General features: G+C 40.2%; 3 protein-coding genes across 3 annotated transcripts; 2 read left to right on the top strand and 1 right to left on the bottom strand.

Annotated features, from left to right (window-relative positions):
- Positions 1-520: 520 nt before the first annotated feature.
- Positions 521-3,455, top strand: LOC111321006 (tubulin beta-4B chain). Its single transcript, XM_022923763.2, has 6 exons — positions 521-665; positions 745-853; positions 985-1,095; positions 1,780-2,237; positions 2,316-2,810; positions 3,271-3,455. The coding sequence occupies exons 1-6, from the start codon at positions 609-611 to the stop codon at positions 3,379-3,381; spliced, it is 1,341 nt and encodes a 446-aa protein (XP_022779498.1). The 5' UTR covers positions 521-608; the 3' UTR covers positions 3,382-3,455.
- A 1,265-nt stretch (positions 3,456-4,720) lies between these two features.
- On the top strand, positions 4,721-10,278 carry LOC111321004 (tubulin beta-2A chain). The gene is made up of 6 exons (XM_022923761.2): positions 4,721-4,962; positions 5,081-5,189; positions 5,339-5,449; positions 7,773-8,230; positions 8,888-9,385; positions 9,949-10,278. The coding sequence occupies exons 1-6, from the start codon at positions 4,906-4,908 to the stop codon at positions 10,138-10,140; spliced, it is 1,425 nt and encodes a 474-aa protein (XP_022779496.2). The 5' UTR covers positions 4,721-4,905; the 3' UTR covers positions 10,141-10,278.
- A 1,165-nt stretch (positions 10,279-11,443) lies between these two features.
- On the bottom strand, positions 11,444-15,072 carry LOC111321005 (tubulin beta chain). The gene is made up of 6 exons (XM_022923762.2): positions 14,907-15,072; positions 14,703-14,811; positions 14,496-14,606; positions 13,874-14,331; positions 12,553-13,047; positions 11,444-11,978 (listed from the first exon to the last, which is right to left on the bottom strand). The coding sequence occupies exons 1-6, from the start codon at positions 14,961-14,963 to the stop codon at positions 11,868-11,870; spliced, it is 1,341 nt and encodes a 446-aa protein (XP_022779497.1). The 5' UTR covers positions 14,964-15,072; the 3' UTR covers positions 11,444-11,867.
- Positions 15,073-15,866: the final 794 nt, after the last annotated feature.

The following is a 15,866-nucleotide window of genomic DNA, read 5'->3' as shown; positions in this document are numbered from 1 at the left end:
TGAGGCAGTTCCATCGATGTCGATGAAAGAGTTGTTATGGCGATATGGAGCATGCGCGTTAAGCTCTTGGTGCCCAACTGTGCCCGCGTATCAGCTGCTAAATCAGTATTTGAGCGCCAGTGTGTAGAACCCTTAATCAGACTTATTTAGTTGTCGATAACAAATAGTTGTTGACAACTAAAATCCCTTGTCTGTGAAGGGCCTAAAACACCTTAATCGCGTGCCAGCGCTTGTGTCAAACCAAATAATCCGTTGTAGGAGAGAAATCACTCTAAATTCAGTGCAATTTAGAGTTTATGCAGTTATGGTCATGCGCTGCAGCTAGCGAGGAAAATCCTTAAATCAAGAACTGTAAGAAATTGTGGAGAAGGAAGAATGGCTAAATTCGAATGGAACGCTTGATCGAGCGAAAAACAAGAGCAGGAAAACCCTTCCAAGTTCAACTTCATTTCAGCGTGCTGTTTTCGCGCGCTTTTCGTTCATTCGCCAGTTGTTGCAAATCTCCATGGTAACGCAGCTACGTCAAAAATCCATTGACGCGTTTTACAAAATCAAAAGCCAACCAGTTTTTTCATTGAAGTGAGTTTGCGAAGGCTAGGGAACCAAAAATGCGTGAAATTGTACATCTTCAAGCCGGCCAATGTGGCAACCAAATTGGCGCAAAGGTTAGAGGTGATATAATTCATGGTCAAATTTATTTAAGACCCTCACTCGTCACTTTCTTGCGCCTCTCTTTCAATTTAGTTCTGGGAGGTTATCTCGGACGAGCACGGCATCGATCCAACAGGAACCTACCATGGAGATTCCGACCTCCAGTTGGAAAGAATCAATGTTTACTACAACGAAGCTACAGGTATTTTTTCAGTTTTTACTTAGAGCAAGATAACAAACAGGGAACTGTCGATTTTCTTTCACTAAAAACCGTAAAGATTGATCTTTTCAACCTGGAGTCTGGCACCACTTGCTTGTTTTTCAAAACTCTAGGTGGGAAATATGTGCCCAGAGCGGTTCTTGTCGATTTGGAGCCCGGTACTATGGATTCAGTCCGTTCAGGTCCATTTGGACAGATTTTCCGACCCGACAATTTTGTTTTTGGTGAGTAAAATATGGTCTCTCAGGAACTTACTTCATTCAAGTCCACATGTAAAATTCATGGCGACCTGTTCAGCCAGCTGAGTCGCAATACCTGTATTTTGTTTATGAATAAAATTCCTTCCAATTCTAACCCACCAACTGCGATGATTATGACAACGGTATTTATCAAGCTTTTTAATCTGTAAGAACAAAAGGCGAGGACCTTGAAATTTCGATGCTATATTCCCTGAATTTTACCTTACTTGCAAAAAAGTTATTTTAAATACGAGACTAAAGCCTTGGGCGCCATTTTGCAAACGAGTTTTGCTAAGAGAAGGTGGAAGGATTGAACTAAATCTCCGCGGAGGGACGAATAAAAAATATCAAAGATTGCTGTAATAAGAATATTCCCAAAAGGTAAACAATGCCAAAAATTCTCTTCCCACGCCCCAACCTGTTTAGAATGCTAAGTCTCATCCCGGATGAGTGACTAAGGTAAATTTTTTAAGACGACAAACGGTCTTTTCCTGCATAATAAGGTCGCTATGCTAAGAAACGTATTTGGATTTATATATCAGCATTCAAAGTTCAATCAACTGAATAAAATGCGGAGTACAATTTAAACATTGTTAGCAAGGTAATAACCAATCTTTCATTAGTTGCGATGAAGTATGAGCGATGCTGTATTTTTTCTGTACTTGGCAGGTCAAAGCGGAGCTGGAAACAACTGGGCTAAAGGACACTACACCGAAGGAGCTGAGTTGGTAGACTCCGTACTTGATGTTGTTCGTAAGGAAGCCGAGAGCTGTGACTGCCTTCAAGGCTTTCAGCTCACGCATTCCTTAGGCGGCGGTACTGGCTCAGGAATGGGAACCCTTCTTATTTCGAAGATCAGAGAAGAATATCCTGACAGAATCATGAACACCTTCAGCGTCGTACCGTCACCAAAAGTTTCAGACACCGTTGTGGAGCCTTACAACGCCACTCTGTCCGTACATCAGTTGGTTGAGAACACAGATGAAACGTACTGTATCGACAATGAAGCCCTGTACGATATCTGCTTCCGAACTCTGAAGCTCACCACACCAACTTACGGAGATTTGAACCATCTTGTGTCAGCTACAATGAGTGGCGTTACAACTTGCTTGCGATTTCCTGGCCAGGTAAAATTCTCCAACTCTAAAGTCAGAACCAGCTTAAGACCTTCAGTTTTCAACTAATTTTTCTCTTAAATTTTCCAGCTGAATGCTGATCTCAGGAAACTGGCAGTGAACATGGTTCCTTTCCCGCGTCTTCACTTCTTCATGCCTGGATTTGCTCCCCTCACAAGCAGAGGATCCCAGCAGTACCGTGCACTCACTGTACCTGAGCTTACTCAGCAGATGTTTGATGCTAAAAACATGATGGCTGCCTGTGATCCAAGGCATGGACGTTATTTGACGGTTGCAGCCATGTTCCGTGGCCGTATGTCCATGAAGGAAGTTGATGAACAGATGTTGAACGTGCAGAACAAGAACAGCTCCTACTTTGTGGAGTGGATCCCTAACAATGTCAAAACAGCCGTTTGCGACATTCCTCCTCGCGGTCTGAAAATGTCTGCCACCTTTGTCGGTAACAGTACAGCTATTCAGGAATTATTCAAACGTATTAGTGAGCAGTTTACCGCTATGTTCAGGCGCAAAGCCTTCTTGCATTGGTACACTGGAGAGGGTATGGATGAGATGGAATTCACTGAGGTAATACAAAATGATATCAAATAATTGTTGTATTCAAAAGTATTCAACTTTTCCACCATTCAATTTTTCCAATCGCCCAAGGTTTGGGCCTCCCAGATATAAAGAAGCTGAAAAAAAATGATACATATTTTTGTTCTGACTTGAGTGAACAGTATCCAATCAAGAGAGAAAAAAGTCTACTTGTCTCTGTCTTGACTCCACCCTAGTAAAGAAGAAGATCTTAACTGACCCAAAAAGTGAGCTCAGTTATGAAATCGAGGTTGGCAAGAGAAGTTTGGCACGCTTGTGCCCTAGGTAAAATGGGATGATAATCATCCTTAGTGAATGCTTCTGTCAACGTTTCCCTCTATATGGAAGTCAAATATCACAGCCTAACAACTTGATACATGCTCTGAGAATAAAATCACGGCCAGTTCTGAGAATTAGATTTAATTGCCGCAAACATTTCAACTCTCTTTAGGCTGAATCCAACATGAATGATCTTGTATCCGAGTACCAGCAATACCAGGATGCCACAGCAGAAGAGGAAGGGGAGTTTGATGAGGAAGAAGAAGAAGGAGAGGCGGCATAAGGCAGATTTGTTGAGACCGTTTTACATTGTAAGGATATTAAAAGGCTGTTATTAAAGGTTGATTTTTTCAGAAATTACGTTTTTGTGGTATTGGTTCATCGAGACTGATATAGATATACCCTTTGTTATATGTTTGAATTAGGAATAAATATGTCAGGAAGGTTGTGGGCAGGTCTTCGTTAAAGAAAAAACAAGATGTTTCGGTGGGACCCTAATGGCTATGGAAAATTAGTTTATTATGTGATATTTGAGTGCTGCGTGATTTGCCAAATATTGCCGTTACTGTGACGTGTGAAACTCTCGGAGAATCTGCGTATTTTCTAAATCTTAGTGGCAGTTGCATTTAGGGAAACTTACATTTACGTGCGATATTAGAATATCCACAGCTAGGTCAAAAGCCTAGATATTGAGTTACTTTTTCATGGATGAGTGCCTGAAAACCTGAAACTCTTCAAGACAATACGCCCCAAAGAATCGATTTTTTCATCAGTGTCGCGAGGGACAATGCGGAAAACTCCAGCAGAACGGAGAGGGGCTGAGGGTCTCTTGCATAGTTCCAAGTATGTCAAGTATGTTTTCAGGGATGGCGATTCATCCTTTTAAGAGTTTACGAGACGTTTTTTCCACATTTTTCCACGATCTAAATTTTAATCTTTGACAAAAAGAAGAGGATTGAAAAAAAAAACTGAGCAAAACAATGGAACTGGCTTCCCTTTCTCGTCAGAAGAAGCGCGCGATACTCGTCATTTACGTGCGATATTTTGGTCATCGGTAGCTCTTAAGTGTTGGGACATGTTAGTGACTTGCGACTGAATTTACGAGAGTAAGTTTTTAACCAACGAAAAAATTAATCACTGAAGCAAGGAAGTTGAAGACGTTTTACATTTACGTTGACCGCGTACAAAATGAGAGTAGAGCCAACACATGGCCGGAATGAATACAGGAATGCCAAGATTTGACTCAATTGGCGACTGACTGCAATATAGTTTCATAGGTCGGCGAAGTTGCCAGCAAAAATGTAATATAGATTAACTGGTTTAAAAAAGGCTGCACCCCCGTTGCTGAACTCTCTTAGAACTAGAATTTCCATGTAAGCTTTTTAAAAAAGGCAGGGAGAACTTCTCTCAGACTGTTTTTTCCTCTCTATAACATTCCTCTTAAATTTTCGAGTTGGCAAAAAAAAATTGAACTGAAAGGGAGAAGAGGAAAACAAAGCGTGTACGGTAGTACTTTTAAAAGAAACCCAGTTGAAGACAACCAGCCGGAAGTGACTCGGACATGAAAACGAGGGTTTCTACGAACTTTACTGCCAAACCTACCGGTTTCTGGTCCCTGTTTTAGTTCACGCACAGTTTTTGAAAGAACAGATAGAAAAAAAAACATTAATTATTGATTGTACCGTTCAAGACGCAGATTTATCAATAGTCCGGTCGAACGGGCTAGAAAGAGGCTAATTTCCGACAACGAAATGAACCCAAACTGTGGGTTCATGCGAAGGAAAGACGCCTCGTGCTTCCCTATGTAATGCGGGAAATTATCAACGTTCAAGTTGGTCAGTGTGGAAACCAAATTGGTTACAAGGTGGTTTGATATTATGGCACCAATTTGCGTGTTGCTACGAAAATTCAAAGCGGCGTTATTTCTTTTGTCTGAGGTTTAATTTACACGTCTTAATCCTGAATGTCCGCTCTTGTCGCAGCTTTGGGAAATCCTTTGCTCTGAACATGGAATAGACGAAGAGGGACGCTATAAAGGCAGCTGTAATTCCCAGTTGGAGAAAATCGATGTTTACTTTGCTGAGGGTGCCGGTGAGTAGTGAATACTCAGTTATCCTGCTATCAAAAACTTCTCATTAAGTTCACATATCGTGGTCAAGTCTAGTTCGTACTGTGATGCATGCTGTAAAATTTCGAATAATACTGTATTTACCTTCGGGTCTTTATTATTTTCCGGGTAGAAAATAGATATGTACCGCGGTCTGTTCTTGTCGACTTGGAGTCGGGTACGATGGACTCGCTCCGTTCTGCGCCGTTCGGAAAAGTTTTCCGACCCGATAACTTTGTTTTCGGTAAGTTTGCTTTTCACTTTTATGACATGTAAATAAGTTGTGTAATCAACGGGAGCTTTTTTAAAGAGATTTAGCACTTTTGAATAAATATTGTCCCATTTATTCCTCGATTATCTAAATTGAGACTTCATCGATTAATTTGAGGAACAAGATCAAATTTAAATCATGTATTTATAGTTCAGTTTCCACTACCTTCAGTTGTTTTGTGCGCTGAATTACTGCCAAACTTTCTGTATTTTGTGTTTTCTGTGCGTGACTTAGCTTACACAGGAAACTCATGCAATTCAGAATTGTTGAACGAAAACTCAGCGTATAATAGAATAGATATAATATAGTTCATTATGAGAAATTCGGTTTATTTTTTCGTTAAACTTCATTTTCGTAGCGAATATAACATTTTACATATATTTCTTTCCGAATTGCAAATGCAATGCTCGTGTTAGGGACAGTATTTCCAATCTCGTTTAATTCTTGCTTTCTAACCGGAATTGTTATTTTGTTATCGTTACCGTTCTAAAACGCCTACAGCCAAAATTCTCCGCAAATATACACATTTGATATTCCGTTCTCACTCAATTTTCTTGAAAAAAGCAAATAAACAAAAGCGTTTAATAATAGCTCCAAATTAGCGGTTTTCTTATAGTGTTTTTCTTTGTTCATCTGTCAAATCTGCGGAAGTACGCTAATTTTTCCTATCTACGCCGCCAGCTTTTGTCAGAATGAAATTTGCATTTCTGCATTTGCAGCACACGACAGGACGTCACGAACCCGCGAAGAATATTCTAGTATGAAGCAAAATTTACCAAGACTTCACAACGCCTTTTGTTGTTCAGACTTTTCGAAAGAACATTTGAAGACTTTGGTCATGTCTTAGAAAAAATCCGATTTTAAAAGCTCCTTATTACATCTTGTTCTCAAAAGGATCAACTTTTGATCAAATGTGATGTTTGTCAAATTTCAACACGAATCAGCTGTGCTTTAGACGCGCGTAATATGGCCAATTGAGCACAAATATTAAATACCCTAGTGCCTCATCAGTGAGGCAGTTGTTTAATACCTTCTAACAAAGAAAAAGAAAAAGCTAATTGACCCAGCTGATCCAGGTTCAATGAACGATGTCGGCATAATCCTTAGAGGCTAAAACAGTTGTCTTAGACTTTTGGCAGCTTTTCTTGGCAAACAATTAAGTATGAATCCCAAAAGTTACCCACCTGTTTGACCAGTCAGTTTTGGATACAGTAACAACGGGAACTGCAATATATCTGATTAGCCAATCAGCAGAATAAAATTTTCCATTCGTGTTAACAAATCCTGTATGTTTCTCGTCCTATGCCTCGCGAACCAAGGACGAATTCAGTTATCCGTGTCTCTAATACCAGTGGCCTCTAATAGACCCGTGGTTCGAATATTACGACCTCTTTAATTGGGCAGTTTGTACAATTTCCAGTGTTTCAAAGTTCTTTTTTAGAGAAGATATTTTTAGATTGCATAACATTACGCCTTTTTTTCTCACAAATAGATTCCAAGCCCTCTCGGGTTGCAGTTGCGACCTTGTCAAACGGGCGCAGCATATTATTTCCATGCTTCCTCTCGTTCTCACTGATCCTAACAGCATGTAGGACGTTTTCCGTAGATGAAAATAGGAATGCCCTGTAGCTCCGTGGAGTAGGAGTGCACCGTAGCTCAGTAGTAGAGCGTCGGGGCGTGAAGTCCCAAGGTTTAGGGTTCGATTCCTCGTGGGGGGGTTAAGAACTTTCTTTTTCCCTTTTTTCCCACGCTCGTTATAAATATGAATGTCATCTCTCTCATCAAAATAATCGTATCTCAAACAAGATGAATAACAATGTCAGGACACACCTCTGGAGCCACTATTCAAAGCCACTGTCCTGTTTTTATTTTGTTTTGTTTTGTTTTGTTTTAAGCCGCACTGAAAAGCTTAAGTCATTTCGAATAATCCTTCTGATTCATGATTTCTCTTTCCCTCTTTTTCCTCTCGAAATGGACAAAAGCGAACCTCTTGAAAATCAACCCATTTCTAGAATCACAAGTGACACTGCCGCTTAGGGACAGTTTTATTATCTATCACAACGGGGGCAGATGATATTTTGGTTGGGGGGGGCCCACATGATTTTCAATGGGGACGTAGAGGGGGATCAGTTGTCGCCAACAGAGTTCACTGCCAATAAAGGGGGATGTCACAAGAATAGTGCAAAGCCCTATGGGGGAATGAGGTAAATTTTATCGTGACACAACCAAAATCCTCTGATTCCCCACCTTTTATCACTATTTAACAGTAAAAGTCAACTTTTCCACTATAACACAGGGGAATGTGGAGCAGGAAATAACTGGGCGAAAGGTTTTTACACAAATGGATGCAATCTCCTAGAAGAGGTCTTGGACGCGGTGCGTAAAGAAGCCGAGGGATGTGACTCGATCCAAGGCTTCCAAGTTGCCCATTCCCTTGGCGGCGGCACGGGGTCTGGGCTCGGCACTCTGATACTTTACCATCTTCAAGAGGAATATCCAGATCGGATTCTCAGCGCCATCAGTGTTTTTCCGTCGCCGAAAGTTTCTGAGATTGTTATTGAACCTTATAATGCCACTCTAGCTGTTCAACAGCTGATTGAGACCACTGATGAAGTGTTCTCGTTCGATAATGAAGCGCTATACGATATTTGTTTTCGGACGCTTAAGCTCGACACCACAACGTACTCTGATTTGAATCATATCATATCAACGACCATGAGTGGGGTTACCACATGTCTTCGTTTTCCCGGACAGGTGAGTATAAGGTAAAGTTTAAAAGGTTTTCAAATAGAGCAAGTGTGATTGAACTGCTAAGGTTTTTTTTTTTTTAACTAAGTTCGGATTGGTGAAAAATCCTATCCCTACCCTAGCCTTTAAACCATATTAGAATAATTATAAAAGTCACCCATTTACTAGAATGCTTCCTCGCTAGTTCGCATATATTTTCTCTGAACTCTCATCAGCCACTTCTTGTGAAGTTGAACTTAGTTCTGTTTGAAAAATGTTATTACTTTGATCTTATGAACTTTGGAGTGTTCCTCGATTGCGTGTCGTGAAACCAAACCACAGTTATTGCACGGCCAAACTGAACTTTGAACAAAGAGCTATATCCCGAGGAACCCTCAAGAACTTACATAGACCTCCCCGAGGCCCCTAGAACTTGAATTATTGTTTTGTCACAATTGGTTTCTAATTTTGTATCTGATTCGTTGAGAAAGTGACGCGAGTGTCCCTGACAAATCAACGAGTAAAGCTAAAACTGATATAGTCTCAGTTTACTTTCGACACAATCAGAAACCGGATCCATAATAGCACCGCAATACAAAAGAAATTATAACTTTAACTCGACAATTTTTTCTTGTTTTTGTTTTTGTTTTTTTTATGGTTGTTTGTTTGCTTTTTTTTTTGCAGTTGAACGCAGACATGCGCAAATTGGCCGTGAATATGATTCCTTATCCACGTCTTCATTTCTTTATGCCTGGCTTCGCACCGCTGACCAGCAGGCAATCACAGACTTTCCGTAATCTGACAGTTAGTGAGCTGACACAACAAATTTTTGACGCCAAAAACGTTATGATCGCATGTGATCCTAGAAATGGTAGATACCTGACGTACGCAGCTATGTTTCGCGGCAAAAAGTTATCAATGAAGGAAGTTGAGGACCAAATGAAAAGCGTCCAGGACAAGAACTGCGGACATTTTGTTGAGTGGATCCCAAATAATGCTAAAGTTGCAGTTTGCAATGTTCCTCCACATGGAATGAAAATGTCGGCCACATTCATTGCGAATAACACAGCCATACAAGAACTGTTTAAACGACTCAATCTGCAGTTTAGGGTTATGTATCGTAGAAGAGCATTTTTGCATTGGTTTACTGAGGAAGGAATGGATGAGATGCAATTTAAACAAGTGAGAAAAAAATTTTTGATCAATTTATCATCGCTAAGGTGCTGGGAACATTTTTGAGTCGCCAAGCGAAGGAGAAAAAATACTGCAGGGACATTTTTTTGGTTCTCGTTGCGTCCCGTATGGGGGTCTTGATTTATCTATTACCGTCACCGAAGGGACATCTCTATTTAGGGGACATTCTTCTACTCCTGAGTGTGTCCCGAATGAAGGTTCCATTTTACGGTCATTAATTTCTTCTGTTACCTAAGTGAGGACATTCTCCATATTCAGGGAACACCTTTATGAGTCCTGAAGAGACGTTCAACTGTCGTTAAGAGATCTGAATTAATTTTGCACCTTGAACAAAAAAAGTAACCTTCTTTCCCTCTACACCAGTTACATTGTTTTCTTCCTGTCCCTAAGATATTCAAAACGAATGCGGTTATATTGTGATTAGCGCGTTCAGCTGAATTGTATGAGCAAGAAATACTCGAAACTGCTTCGTGTTTTGAACGCATGGTTAACCTTTCGAGGTGTGGACGGAATAACTTTAAATTCTTTAACATGTTTTTTTTTCTTTGCAGGCAGAGTCATGTATGTTGGACGTAATTTCAACGTATCAGCAATGTCAGGATCTTAAAGTCGATACAAGTCTTGACAACTTAGAAATTACGGACTTAGAAGAGTTTGAGGATTCTCTCGAGTCATGGGATTGTTTGGGTGGCCACGTGAACGGCCACGCGAACAATTTGCCTCTCGTGACAGCGGGTCAGTGACTCTTCAACAAAGAAAGATTGCTTTGGTTTACTTCAATTTTGCATTTCTTACCATTTAAGGAATGGAACGCCTTACATGGCTTTTATGGCTACTGAGGTATCGAGCTAAAAAGCCGCTTCGAATTATTGAACATTTTGAAAACTGTGATTTATAAAAATTCATTCAGATCTCTTATAAAAATTGTCAACGTTAGGATTCGTTATAACAGCTCCAGTGTCCTTCAACGATCTGACTTTTCTAATGAAAAAGTAGTTTTATTTTTTCTGTTTGATCACGCTAGCTTAAGAAATAAATATAATCCTTTTGTAAAAGTGGCCCTTGCAATTGCTACAACGTTTCTTTTACTTTAAGCTTTAAAACTGCATGCCGAAAAGGGCTCGAGATTTTGGGAGAATATCGATAGCAGTCCGATTATTTTCGATGGCAAAAAACAAAACGGAGGAGCTGAGAAGGGTATGCAGCCCCATCCACTCTTGTACAGCAACAAAAAAATAATGAATAATTTGAAAAACTATTGCAGGTTAAATTTAACGCACAAAGGTTGCAACTGCCACTGGCAAAGAAGACGCACTTACAACTCAAAGAGGAGAGTTGTATGAATATTGCAGGAATGTTTTGTTTAATTTGCATTGTTGTGCGATACATTGCAGCAGATACTGATGCAGTGATATTACTTTCCGTTTTCTTGCACCAGCGCGGATAATTTAGCATTCCACCATAACTTGCTGTAAATTAGTTGCGAAATAAATTTCGAGACTCTTTAAGTGTGGAACAACAGGCTGTTGTATTAGCCATACCACACAATATGGATTCTTTAACCCACATGGCTGGAACTGGTCCAGGAATTTCTCTTTCTTCTCTTCAACTTCTAGAATATTCATTTTTCCTCCACTCATGGTTTTGTTTCAGAACCTCATATTCAGCAGGGGTTCCGAGAACTTTTTCCATAATTGGTTGCTGAGGGTGTGATTCGCGGCTGTTCCCGGAAAGGGGCCATAAGGCGAAAACCCAAACACGAGAGTTTACTCGCAACCTCGTTCCCAGGGCCTCTTTTGTGAAAAGGCCTCGGGATCATGAATCACTAGCGTGTTGTTGATGCTATTCAAGAATGTTTGTCCTTCTTAAAGCGAAAACCCAAACACGAGCGTCTATTCGTAGGCTAAACAGAGAGCGTAAGATCTCTTGCAGGCTGAAGTAGACCACCGGCAACCGTCTTTAACTTTAGATAAAAGAGAACGTCTTCAGAGAAATTCCCACAACTCCGTAATCGACCCCGCGCCTGATATAAACACTTGCCATCAATACTTCGGTTGAACTTTATTGCGCTAACAAAGTATGAGTACAAAATGACAAATGATGATGAAAAATACACCATGTGATTTAGTTTCTAGATTTTGTAGCGTGGTTTATCGCGGTATGAATGATGAAATAGCAAGTAAAAAAAGTGACCAACTGAGATTTCACAGGAAAAATTCCGCTGTAGATTCCCTTTATCCATTGCAAATCTACTATGCTTCGTGTGTGAGAGGAGTTTAAGAGGAAAGCAAGTTGTCATCCGTCTACAATAAAGTTCTCCCCGATAGTACGATATATGATTGTATGTACAGATTTCTGTGAGGAGAGTTCCGCTACAACAGACTTATTTCAAAGGACTGATATTTAATAGTTTCTTCCTGTCGATGAATTAAAATATGACGACTGCTTGTTTAACAAGCGAACCTTTGATTTATGCTGCTTCACCCTCGTCTTCTTCCTCATCAAACTCCCCTTCATCTTCAGCTGTGGCATCCTGGTATTGCTGATACTCAGACACAAGATCATTCATGTTGGATTCGGCCTGCAGAAAAAATAAAGACTTGTCAATCCACGTGTATGACATAACTATTCATACACTGAAGCTCACCCTAACAAACTATGGGTTATAGTTTGTGCATTTTTTTTTTAATTTCAGACTAGAATTTTGAGTGTGTAACTCACGTTGATCTTCTTCCACCATACTCGTTATTTTTTTTATTAAATCGTCAAAATTTGGCGCTTAACAACCCCATCAACTATACTTTGCGTTTTTTTCTTTCTTTTTTTACAAGGAAGGGAATATTTCTTCCGCAGAAATTGACTTGAAATCACATGACTTGGCTTTTTAAGTTAAATCAAAGGAAAAACAAGACAAATAGATAAAAGAAGTAAGTTTCAAGACAATTTGGTGTTACGTCAGTGGGAGGTATTAAAGATAATTTGGTTTCATCAAACAAGTTGACACAGTAAAGAGCTAGTACTTCGTCAGAGCAAATGACGTAGGGTTAATTAACACTCGCAGCGTCAGCTTAAGAAGTCCTTTACGGTGGCCAATTAACATTATCACCTCAGTCGATAAAACCAAATTATCTTGAAAAAAAATGAGATGTGCCTACCTCAGTGAACTCCATCTCATCCATACCCTCTCCAGTGTACCAATGCAAGAAGGCTTTGCGCCTGAACATAGCGGTGAACTGTTCGCTGATCCGCTTGAACAGTTCCTGGATGGCTGTGCTGTTGCCAATGAAGGTAGATGACATCTTCAATCCACGGGGAGGGATATCACAGACAGCGGTCTTCACATTGTTGGGGATCCATTCCACAAAGTAGGAGCTGTTCTTGTTCTGCACGTTCAACATCTGTTCATCAACTTCCTTCATGGACATACGGCCGCGGAACATGGCTGCTACTGTCAGGTAACGTCCGTGCCTTGGATCACAGGCAGCCATCATGTTCTTGGCGTCAAACATCTGTTGAGTAAGCTCAGGTACAGTGAGTGCACGGTACTGCTGGGATCCTCTGCTTGTGAGGGGAGCAAATCCAGGCATGAAGAAGTGAAGACGCGGGAAAGGAACCATGTTCACTGCCAATTTCCTGAGATCAGCATTCAGCTAAGAAATGATAAGGATAATTATTGGATTTAAATTAATAGTTATAAAGTCTCCAAACTCGGATTCACACTAGTCTAACACTTAACCCTTTCCACCCTAACATCAGTATGCATATTCCCCATACTATTCTCTTTACATTTCCTACGGAGCAGACAAGGAGAATTTGTTTAACAATCAAGAGCTTCCTTAGATCATTTCCCTTATTCTCATGACCTTCGTGTTGAAGGATTCAGGGAGGTATTGTAAGGAGAAATTAGATAGTGGTCACTCTTAGGAGCTGAAGGGGTCGAGTAGTGAAAAACTGCTGTTTTATCTCAGCAAAGCCCACAGAAAACCTGCCGTGACGTTCATAAAATGTCTTGAAACTTGAGCAAACAGTTTTTTTGACGACTGGTAATTAAATGTAGCTTACCAGAGCGTTATTTGCATAGGCATTAGCTGTAATCAGTTGAGTTTTTCTTGTTCTCGAAACATTCAAATCAATAGCTTAACAGGGTATGTCACTTATCAAATAAGGTTTCCATGGTGACGTAACAGTACGCTTATTACATTCGAACAACTAGTTAAAAATGATGTGATGAAATGAAAGAAATTTAAGTTTAGCTTTTGGCCTCATAAACAGATCATTTATAGTTCTTTTGTGAAACAACAAAAGGCAACACGAATAATTTACAAAAGCGGATCACCAACGCGTGATACTTAAAATTGTTTTGCGCCACTTTTGTATCTTAGTATAATTATAAAGTAGAAGTTAGCTTGTAATCCAAAGTTAAGGTATTTTCAAGCCTTTTTTTATCATTTTTTGAGAGAATTAATCAACATTTACCTGGCCAGGGAATCGAAGGCAAGTTGTTACACCGCTCATGGTAGCTGATACAAGGTGGTTCAAGTCGCCATAGGTTGGTGTAGTGAGCTTCAGAGTTCTGAAGCAGATATCGTAAAGTGCTTCATTGTCGATGCAGTACGTTTCATCTGTGTTCTCAACCAACTGATGTACGGACAGAGTGGCGTTGTAAGGCTCCACAACGGTGTCTGAAACTTTTGGTGACGGTACGACGCTGAAGGTGTTCATGATTCTGTCAGGATATTCTTCTCTGATCTTCGAAATAAGAAGGGTTCCCATTCCTGAGCCAGTGCCGCCGCCTAAGGAATGCGTGAGCTGAAAGCCTTGAACGCAATCGCAACCCTCTGCTTCTTTGCGAACAACGTCCAGAACTGAATCGATTAATTCCGCCCCTTCGGTGTAATGTCCTTTCGCCCAGTTATTTCCTGCTCCAGATTGGCCTTAAAGAAGATACATTTTTTTAGTTCTAAGTCCCCCTAATATGAATTGCACAAAGTTAGAAAATGGTTTGGTGTGTTATATGAAAATGACATTCGACCTCAGGTGGACTGGCCACGAGAAGTTGTTATACTTAGCTTGTTTAATTACTTGAAAGGGAACTTACCAAAGACGAAGTTGTCTGGTCTAAATATTTGCCCAAATGGCCCAGATCTCACAGAATCCATGGTACCCGGTTCTAAATCGACTAAAACAGCACGCGGGACATATTTTCCACCTGGAAAGAGAAGACAAATAGACATCAGCTATCGTGAACGTGATGTGGCGGGCAAATTAAAACAAAAGAATGCGAAGTAAATTCAGCATTGCCTACCTGTAGCTTCGTTGTAATAAACATTAATTCTCTCCAACTGGAGGTCGGAATCTCCATGGTAGGTTCCTGTTGGATCGATGCCGTGTTCGTCCGAGATAACCTCCCAAAACTGAAATAAAGTCAGACCTCATTAACGAATGCATTGATTGAATGACTAAAAAGCCTCAGATCTTCAAAATCGGTTTTTAATAGGCAAGTACTTACTTTGGCGCCAATCTGGTTTCCACACTGGCCAGCTTGCATATGAACAATTTCACGCATTTTTATAGTTATAGTATTTCAGTTTCGATGACCACGCTTAAGTAATGTCTTACTTATTAGATAGTGCTCTAGACGGCTCACAGATTCAAACTGAATTAACTCAAGGGTCGGTTACGATTCATAAACTCTTGGTTGCCATGTCAACAAAAGGTGTCGCTTTTAAGTATGTTTGGTGTGTTTATTCCCAAGTGGAATGTAATCGACGAATTCAAAAGTCCCACATATTTAGCGTGCTCCAGTATTTGCCTTTGAAATCGTTATACAAGCTAAGTACTATTAAAATTAACGGGAGCAATAGTGCTAACAGAGCGACCTCTCGAGGGGGTGCTTATTCTGCTGCATGCTATTCAAAGCTCGTTTACACATCAAGTTAGGCTTTCATTGATAGCAACAACGATCTGAAAGCTTCGCATCAGACGATCCCTGCCGAAATTTCCTTGGAAATGTTGTCTGCAGAATTATCAAACTTTGCCAACTCTGTAACCAAGAACCAGTATTCAATTTTCAGAAATGAACGCATAAAGGCCTTTATTTGTTTTTCCTACTTTAGAGGAAAACGGATTAACGCTCTCTTTGATAAAACAATCACTTGAATATGAACTGCCATTGCTTAGGGCAAACTAATTAAGTAAGAATTTCACGGTAAACAGGCCGTTTGGAAAGTAAAAAATATCACTTAGCACGAAGCTGATAGGTTACAATTGACAATTGGGAAAGAACAGTTTTCAAGACTGACTCTGTCCTTCCTATGAAAAGAAAACCCCAGTTGTATTACGGAATGTGTCAGCAAGGGAAAAGAACAAAGGGGTTCCTAAAATGAACATTTATCTCTTACAATTAGCACTGATCCCAGTATCGTTTGTTTTTTCTCGCCCGATCGGAAAACGAATGAAAGAGATACCA

The sequence above is a fragment of the Stylophora pistillata genome, chromosome 3 (genome assembly GCF_964205215.1).
Source record: "Stylophora pistillata chromosome 3, jaStyPist1.2, whole genome shotgun sequence".
Taxonomy (NCBI): domain Eukaryota; kingdom Metazoa; phylum Cnidaria; class Anthozoa; order Scleractinia; family Pocilloporidae; genus Stylophora; species Stylophora pistillata.
Note: the sequence above shows the minus strand (reverse complement) of the source record. Positions and strands in the feature narration are given on the sequence as shown.

Excerpts from the sequence above, each read along its gene's own strand:
- LOC111321006 (XM_022923763.2), top strand. The coding sequence starts at position 609 with ATGCGTGAAATTGTACATCTTCAAGCCGGCCAATGTGGCAACCAAATT. Across the intron at positions 1,096-1,779 it reads ACCCGACAATTTTGTTTTTG|GTCAAAGCGGAGCTGGAAAC; the intron begins GTGAGTAAAATA and ends TGTACTTGGCAG. Across the intron at positions 2,238-2,315 it reads GCTTGCGATTTCCTGGCCAG|CTGAATGCTGATCTCAGGAA; the intron begins GTAAAATTCTCC and ends TAAATTTTCCAG.
- LOC111321005 (XM_022923762.2), bottom strand. The coding sequence starts at position 14,963 with ATGCGTGAAATTGTTCATATGCAAGCTGGCCAGTGTGGAAACCAGATT. Across the intron at positions 14,812-14,906 it reads GAAACCAGATTGGCGCCAAA|TTTTGGGAGGTTATCTCGGA; the intron begins GTAAGTACTTGC and ends ACTTTATTTCAG. Across the intron at positions 14,332-14,495 it reads ACCAGACAACTTCGTCTTTG|GCCAATCTGGAGCAGGAAAT; the intron begins GTAAGTTCCCTT and ends ATCTTCTTTAAG.
- LOC111321004 (XM_022923761.2), top strand. The coding sequence starts at position 4,906 with ATGCGGGAAATTATCAACGTTCAAGTTGGTCAGTGTGGAAACCAAATT. Across the intron at positions 4,963-5,080 it reads GAAACCAAATTGGTTACAAG|CTTTGGGAAATCCTTTGCTC; the intron begins GTGGTTTGATAT and ends CTCTTGTCGCAG. Across the intron at positions 9,386-9,948 it reads ATGAGATGCAATTTAAACAA|GCAGAGTCATGTATGTTGGA; the intron begins GTGAGAAAAAAA and ends TTTTCTTTGCAG.